The 8,140-nt window shown below is 56.3% G+C and overlaps 1 protein-coding gene across 1 annotated transcript; it reads right to left on the reverse strand.

The window, feature by feature from the left end:
* Positions 1-499: 499 nt before the first annotated feature.
* On the reverse strand, positions 500-7,887 carry LOC134055868 (kallikrein-6-like). Its single transcript, XM_062512337.1, has 5 exons — positions 7,851-7,887; positions 4,013-4,178; positions 2,166-2,419; positions 1,264-1,403; positions 500-679 (listed from the first exon to the last, which is right to left on the reverse strand). The coding sequence occupies exons 1-5, from the start codon at positions 7,885-7,887 to the stop codon at positions 500-502; spliced, it is 777 nt and encodes a 258-aa protein (XP_062368321.1).
* Between the last annotated feature and the right edge of the window lie 253 nt (positions 7,888-8,140).

Below are 8,140 nucleotides of genomic sequence, written 5' to 3' on the forward strand. Positions count from 1 at the left end.
CATCCCTAGATGTGCCAGGTGACATCCAGGTGTGCTCAGGTGGGCCAGGTGACATCCCTAGATGTGCCAGGTGACATCCAGGTGTGCTCAGGTGGGCCAGGTGACATCCCTAGATATGCCAGGTGAAATCCAGGTGTGCTCAGGTGGGCCAGGTCACCAAGTGCCCCCCAGGTGACCCTCCAGGTGACCCCCTAGATGTTACAGGGAGCCCCCCAGGTGTGCTCAGATGCGCTCAGGTGTGCCAGGTGACATCCCTATGCCCCCCAGGTGGGCCAGGTGACCACCAGGTGCCCCTCAGGTGCACCAGGTGACATCCAGGTGTGTTCAGGTGGGCCAGGTGAGCCCCCAGGTCCCCCCAGGTATTACAAGGAGCCCCTCAGGTGTAGCAGGTGAAGTCAAGAAACCACTCAGGTGCTAAAAGGAGCCCTTCAGGTGTTACAGGTGAGGTCAAGGAGGTCCCAGGTGCCCCCCAGATGCTCTCCAGGTATGCCCAGGTATCTCAGGTGTGCCCAGGTGTCTCGTCTCCGCCGTTGTCGTGGATGGTGCGGCGGATCCAGTTGGTGAAGGCGCAGACCCGGCTGTACACACCTGGCTTGCCCTCCTGGCCGCACACCTGCAGCCCCCAGGACACCACGCCCTGCAGGTACCCCCCGCACACCAGCGGGCCCCCGGAGTCTCCCTGCGACAGGTGAGACAGGTGAGTCCCCATACAGGTGAGTCCCCATACAGGTGTGTCCCCATACAGGTGTGTCCCACCCATTTCCCTCCATACAGGTGAGTCCCCATACAGGTGTGTCCCACCCATTTCCCCCCATACAGGTGTGTCCCCATACAGGTGTGTCCCACCCATTTCCCCCCATACAGGTGAGTCCCCATACAGGTGTGTCCCACCCATTTCCCCCCATACAGGTGAGTCTCAGCCCCCTTCCTCCCCCTACAGGTGAGTCCCCACAGGTGTGTCCCCCTCTCATTCCCCCTGCATACAGGTGATGCTCCCCATGTGTTCCCCAGGTGTGTCCCACTCCCATTCATCCCCACACAGGTGAGTCCATCTCACACAGGTGAGGCTCCCCCACACAGGTGAGTCCCCCCAGGTGTATCCCATTTCCATTCCCCGCCCATTCAGGTGAGTCCATCCTCTCCTGCCCATACAGGTGAGTCACCCCAGGTGTTTCCCACCCTTTCTCCCCACACAGGTGAGTCCCACACACACCTGATCCCCTCCCGCCCTCTCAGGTGTGTTTCCCCCACACCTGGCCACACCTGGCAGGAGTCAGTGCTGTCACCGGCGCGGCCGCCGGCGCAAAGCATGTTGGGAGTGATGGCACCTGGGTACAGGTGAGCGCAGGCAGCGTTGGACCAGGTGAACACCTCCCCACACTGCAGAACATCCGGGAACGCACCTGGTGCAGGTCAGAACGATTAGGGACAGGTGAGGAGAAGTGTGGGACAGGTGAAGGACAGGTGTGTGACAAGAGTACAGGTGTGGGACAGGTGTGACAGGAGTACAGGTGAGAGACAGGTATTACAGCAGTACAGGTGTGACAGGAGTACAGGTGAGAGACAGGTATTACAGCAGTACAGGTGTGACAGGAGTACAGGTGAGAGACAGGTATTACAGCAGTACAGGTGTGACAGGAGTACAGGTGTGGGACAGGTGTGACAGGAATACAGGTGTGACAGGAGTACAGGTGTGGGACAGGTGAGGACAGGTGTGACAGGAGTACAGGTGTGGGACAGGTGAGGACAGGTGTGACAGGAGTACAGGTGAGAGACAGGTATTACAGCAGTACAGGTGTGACAGGAGTACAGGTGTGGGACAGGTGAGGACAGGTGTGACAGGAGTACAGGTGTGGGACAGGTGAGGACAGGTGTGACAGGAATACAGGTGTGACAGGAGGACAGGTGTGACAGGAGTACAGGTGTGGGACAGGTGAGGACAGGTGTGACAGGAGTACAGGTGTGGGACAGGTGAGGACAAGTGTCACCTGCCCCCTCCCATGTTCTTCATTTGTCCCTCACTTGTCCCCCCAAATCTCACCTGACCCAATCCCCTTTTCTGACCCCTCCAGGTGTCCCCTGTCCCCCACCGCTTGACCTGCCCCAGGTGTGTCCCCACCCCCTCACCTGTCCCTCCCACCCCCTCACCCGTCCCCAGGTCTCACCTTGCGGGCTGCGGGTGCTGCCCCAGCCGGACACCACACACCTGTCCCCTACCTGGGGACACCTGCGGGGCAGCGGCACGGGGCGCACGCGGGGGCTCAGGTGGGCGGGGCTGCTCAGGCGCAGCAGCATGACGTCACTGTCATGGCGGCCGGGCAGGTAACGCGGGTGCACGAAGGCGCGCGCCCAGGTGAGGCATTGCTCCGCCCCCTCGCGCTCCTTCAGGCTGTGCTCGCCCAGCAGGACCCGCAGGGGGCTGGACAGGTAAAAGGGAGCACAGGTGAGCACAGGTGAGGTCATCTGGGATAGGTGAGCTCACATGGGATAGGTGAACACACTTGGTACAGGTGAGCACACCTGGGATAGGTGAGCACACCTGGGATTACTGAGCTCACCTGGGACAGGTAACTGGGGGATTTATAATGGGACAGATGAGGCTTGGTGTGCCCAGGTGTAGCCCAGGTGTATCCTAGGTGTACCAAGGTTCCCCCTGGTGTGCACCAGGTGCGCCTGGCATATCTCAGATGTGCCCAGGTGTACCCAGGTGTGTCTCACCTGTCCCCAGGTGTACCCCAGGTGTGCCCAGGTGTGTCTCACCTGTGCCCGGGTGTGTTTCACATATACCCAGGTGTGCCCAGGTGTACCCCAGGTGTGTCTCACATGCCCCCGGTGTACCCAGGTGTGCCCAGGTGTGTCTCACCTGTCCCCATGTGTGTCTCACATGTCCCCAGGTGTGTCTCACCTGTCCCCAGGTGTGTCTCACATGTCCCCACGTATGTCTCACCTGTTCCCAGGTGTGTCTCACCTGTCCCCAGGTGTGTCACACATGTACCCTGGTGTGTCTCACATGTCCCCAGGTGTACCCAGGTGTACCCAGGTGTGCCCTGGTGTGTCTCACATGTACCCTGGTGTGTCTCACATGTATGTAGGCGTATCCAGGTGTGCCCAGGTGTGTCTCACCTGTGCCCAGGTGTGTCTCACCTGTCGGTGCGGCAGTGGGCGGCGGTCAGCACCCAGCTCCGGCCAATCAGCACAGCCCTGCAGTGGATGGCGCCCCCCAGGTGTAGCCAGGTGCGCCCAGGTGTGTCTCACATGTCCCCAGGTGTACCCAGGTGTGTCTCACATGTCCCCAGGTGTCCCCAGGTGTCCCCAGGTGTGCCCAGGTGTGTCTCACCTGTGCCCAGGTGTGTCTCACCTGTCGGTACGGCAGTGGGCGGCGGTCAGCACCCAGCTCCGGCCAATCAGCACAGCCCTGCAGTGGATGGCGCCCCCCAGGTGTCCCCAGGTGTACCCAGGTGCACCCAGGTGTGTCTCACATGTCCCCAGGTGTACCCAGGTGTGTCTCACATGTATGTAGGTGTATCCATGTGTGCCCAGGTGTGTCTCACCTGTGCCCAGGTGTACCCAGGTGTGTCTCACATGTCCCCAGGTGTACCCAGGTGTACGCAGGTGTACCCAGGTGTGTCTCACCTGTGCCCAGGTGTACCCAGGTGTACCCAGGTGTGTCTCACATGTCCCCAGTTGTCCCCAGGTGTACCCAGGTGTGTCTCACATGTCCCCAGGTGTCCCCAGGTGTACCCAGGTGTACCCAGGTGTGTCTCACATGTCCCCAGGTGTCCCCAGGTGTACCCAGGTGTGTCTCACATGTCCCCAGGTGTACGCAGGTGTACGCAGGTGTACCCAGGTGTGTCTCACCTGTGCCCAGGTGTACCCAGGTGTACCCAGGTGTGTCTCACCTGTGCCCAGGTGTACCCAGGTGTGCCCAGGTGTGTCTCACATGTCCCCAGGTGTCCCCAGGTGTCCCCAGGTGTGCCCAGGTGTGTCTCACCTGTGCCCAGGTGTGTCTCACCTGTCGGTGCGGCAGTGGGCGGCGGTCAGCACCCAGCTCCGGCCAATCAGCACGCCCCCGCAGTGGATGGCGCCCCCTGGCTGCAGCAGCAGCACCTGGTACGGGTGCAGCCGCCGCTCGCACCTGGCCCCGCCCACGATCCGGTTCTCGTCCGCCCCCGCCGCCGCTGCGAACCAGTATGGACCAGTTTGGACCGGTATGGACCAGCATGGACCAGTAAAAAATCAGCATGAACCGGTATGGGCCAGTATGAACCGGTATGGACCAGTATGAACCGGTATGAATCAATATGGACCAGTAAAAGACTGGTATGAACCGGTATGGACCAGTATGAACCGGTATGGACCAGTATGAACCGGTATGGACCAGTATGAACCGGTATGGACCAGTATGAACCGGTATGGACCAGTATGAACTGATATGGACCAGTATGAACCGGTATGGACCAGTATGAACCGATATGGACCAGTATGAACCGGTATGGACCAGTATGAACCGATATGGACCAGTATGAACCGGTATGGACCAGTATGAACCGGTATGGACCAGTATGAACCGGTATGGACCAGTATGAACCGGTATGGACCAGTATGAACCGATATGGACCAGTATGAACCGGTATGGACCAGTATGAACCGGTATGGACCAGTATGAACCGGTATGGACCAGTATGAACCGGTATGGACCAGTATGAACTGATATGGACCAGTATGAACCGGTATGGACCAGTATGAACCGGTATGGACCAGTATGAACTGATATGGACCAGTATGAACTGGTATGGACCTGTATGAACCAGTACAGACCTGTATGCACCAGTATGGACCAGCATGGACCAGTAAAAAAATAGTATGAACTGGTACGGACCAGTATGAACCAGTATGGACCAGTATCATCCAGTACAGACCAGTATGGACCAGTAAAAGGCTAGTATGAACCGGTATGGACCAGTATGGACCTGTATGAACCAGTATGGACCTGTATGGACCAGTATGAACCGGTATGAATCAATATGGACCAGTAAAAGTCTAGTGTGAACCAGTATGAACCAGTATGAACCTCTATGATCCAGTATGGACCAGTATGGACCAGTAAAAAACTAATATGAACCGGTATGGACCAGTATGAACTGGTATGGACCTGTATGAACTGGTATGGACTTGTATGGACCAGTATGGACCAGTAAAAAATAATATGAACCGGTTTGGACCAGTATGGACCAGTATGAACCAGTATGGACCAGTAAAAAACTAGCATGAACCAGTATGGACCAGTTTGAACCAGTATGAATAAATATGGACAAGTAAAAGACTAGTATGAACCAGTATGAACCAGTATGGACCAGTAAAAGACTAGTATGAACCAGTATGGACCAGTATGAACCGGTATGGACCAGTAAAAAACTGGCATGAACTGGTATGGACCAGTATGAACCAGTATGGACCAGTATGAACCGGTATGGACCAGTAAAAAACTGGCATGAACTGGTATGGACCAGTATGGACCAGTAAAAAAATAATATGAACCCGTATGGACCAGTATGGACCAGTTACAATCAGTATGAACCAGTAGAAACCAGTATGGACGTGTTACAACCAGTATAAACCCATTAAAACCAGTAGAAAGAAGTTACCACCAGTATGGACCAATATAAACCAGTTACCACCAATTACCACCAGTATAAACCAGTATAGACCCATTGCAACCAGTATAAACCGGTTACACCCAGTATGAACCCATTACAACCAGTATAAACCAGTTACCAACAGTATAATCCAGTTAATACCAGTATAAACCCGTTACCACAAGTAGAAACCAGTTACAACCAGTATGGACCAGTTACAACCAGTAGAAACCAGTTTGGAGCTGTATAAACCAGTATGGAGCAGTTAAAACCAGTAGAAACCAGTATGGAGCAGTTACAACCAGTATGGACCAGTTAAAACCAGTAGAAACCAGTTATAACCAGTACAGACCAGTTAAAATTATTAGAAACCAATTAAATCCAGTATAGACCAGTTAAAACCAGTATGGAGCACTATAAACCAGTTAAAACCAGTATGGGCCAATTAAAACTAGCATAAACCAGTATGGACCAGTTCAGACTGGTAATCTCCCAGTGCTGTCCCCAGTTCAGCCCAGTGCCCCCAAAGTGAATCCCAGTTCAAACCAGTTCATCCCAGTTCAAACCAGTGCCCCCAAAGTGAATCCCAGGTCAAACCAGTTCATCCCAGTTCAAACCAGTGCCCCCAAAGTGAATCCCAGGTCAAACCAGTTCATCCCAGTTCAAACCAGTGCCCCCAAAGTGAATCCCAGGTCAAACCAGTTCAAGCCAGTCCCCGCAAGGTGAATCCCAATTCAGCCCAGTTCAAACCAGTTCATCCCAGTTCAAACCAGTCCCCCCAAAGTGAATCCCAGCTTAAACCAGTCCCCCCAAGGTGAATCCCAGTTCAAACCAGTTCAGCCCAGTACTCCCAAAGTGAATCCCAGTTCAAACCAGTTCAAACCAGTCCCCCCAAGGTGAATCCCAGTTCAAACCAGTTCATCCCAGTTCAAACCAGTGCCCCCAAAGTTCTTCCCCAGTTCTTTCAGTGCCCGCAGCTGCTGCTGACCAGTATGGACCAGTTTGGACCAGTGACCTCCAAGTACTTCCCCAGTTCATCCCACTTCAAACCAGTTTGGACCAGTTACTACCAAGTACCTCCCCAGATCATCCCAGTTCAAACCAGTTTGGACCAGTGACCTCCCAGTGCCCTCAAAGGGCCCTGACAGTAAATCCCAGTTCATCCCAGTTCCCTCCCAGTGCTCCCAGTGACCTCTTGCTTCCCACCCACTCCCTCCCAGTTGCTCCCAGTTTCCTCCCAGTTCATCCCGGTTGCTCCCAGTATCCCCAGTTCCTCTCCCAGTTTCCTCCCAGTTCCTCTCCCAGTGCCCCCAGTTCACCTTCCAGTACAAACCAGTTCCACCCCCTCGATCGCCTCCCACTCACCCCTGTTCCCTCCCAGGTCCCTCCCAGTTCAAACCAGTGTCCCCAGTTCACCTCTGGCTCCATCCCAGTATGGCCCAGCGTCCTCCCAGTCCCTCCCAGTCCCTCCCAGTTCAATTCCACTTCCCCCAGTGCTCCCAGTTCACTCCCAGTTCTCCCAGTTCCTTTCCACTGCCCTCCCAGTCTCCCCCAGTCCAAACCAGTCCCTCCCAGTACAAACCAGTGGCCAGCACTAGCAGTAGCAGCGCCCGCCCAGTGCTCCCAGTACAAACCAGTGCTCGAGTCCCTCCCAGTACAAACCAGTGCCCCCCACCAGTTTGTTCCCAGTGCCCCCCGCTCCCTCCCAGTACAAACCAGTACAAACCAGTGGCCAGCAGCAGCAGCCGCAGCCCTTTCCCAGTGCCCCCCGCTCCCTCCCAGTACAAACCAGTACAAACCAGTACAAACCAGTGGCCAGCAGCAGCAGCCGCAGCCCTTTCCCAGTGCCCCCCGCTCCCTCCCAGTACAAACCAGTACAAACCAGTACAAACCAGTGGCCAGCAGCAGCAGCCGCAGCCCTTTCCCAGTGCCCCCCGCTCCCTCCCAGTACAAACCAGTACAAACCAGTACAAACCAGTGGCCAGCAGCAGCAGCCGCAGCCCTTTCCCAGTGCCCCCCGCTCCCTCCCAGTACAAACCAGTACAAACCAGTGGCCAGCAGCAGCAGCCGCAGCCCTTTCCCAGTGCCCCCCGCTCCCTCCCAGTACAAACCAGTACAAACCAGTACAAACCAGTGGCCAGCAGCAGCAGCCGCAGCCCTTTCCCAGTGCCCCCCGCTCCCTCCCAGTACAAACCAGTACAAACCAGTACAAACCAGTGGCCAGCAGCAGCAGCCGCAGCAGCCGCTCCATGGTGAGGAGGAGGAGGAGCAGGGGGAGGGGAGGAAGGCGCCGCTGCCTTTAAATCCCCGCGGAGCCGCCCCGGCCGGTCCGGGCGGCTCCCAGTTCAAACCAGTTCAAACCAGTGCACTCCCAGTTCAGCCCCGTGCACTCCCAGTTCAGCCCCGTGCACTCCCGGTTCAAATCAGTGCACTCCCAGTTCAGCCCAGTTCAGCCCAGACCACTCCCAGTTCAGCCCAGTGCCTCCCAGTTCAAACCAGTGCCT

This window comes from Cinclus cinclus, chromosome 36 (assembly GCF_963662255.1).
Source record: "Cinclus cinclus chromosome 36, bCinCin1.1, whole genome shotgun sequence".
Taxonomy (NCBI): Eukaryota; Metazoa; Chordata; class Aves; order Passeriformes; family Cinclidae; genus Cinclus; species Cinclus cinclus.

Bases quoted from the DNA above. Each gene is read 5' to 3' on its own strand.
- LOC134055868 (XM_062512337.1), bottom strand. From the start codon at position 7,887: ATGGAGCGGCTGCTGCGGCTGCTGCTGCTGGCCACTG. The intron at 4,179-7,850 runs GTTTGTACTGGT...ACTGGTTCGCAG, and splicing joins GCTGCTGCTGCTGGCCACTG to CGGCGGCGGGGGCGGACGAG. The intron at 2,420-4,012 runs GTGAGACACACC...TTACCTGTCCAG, and splicing joins GCCCACTGCCGCACCGACAG to CCCCCTGCGGGTCCTGCTGG.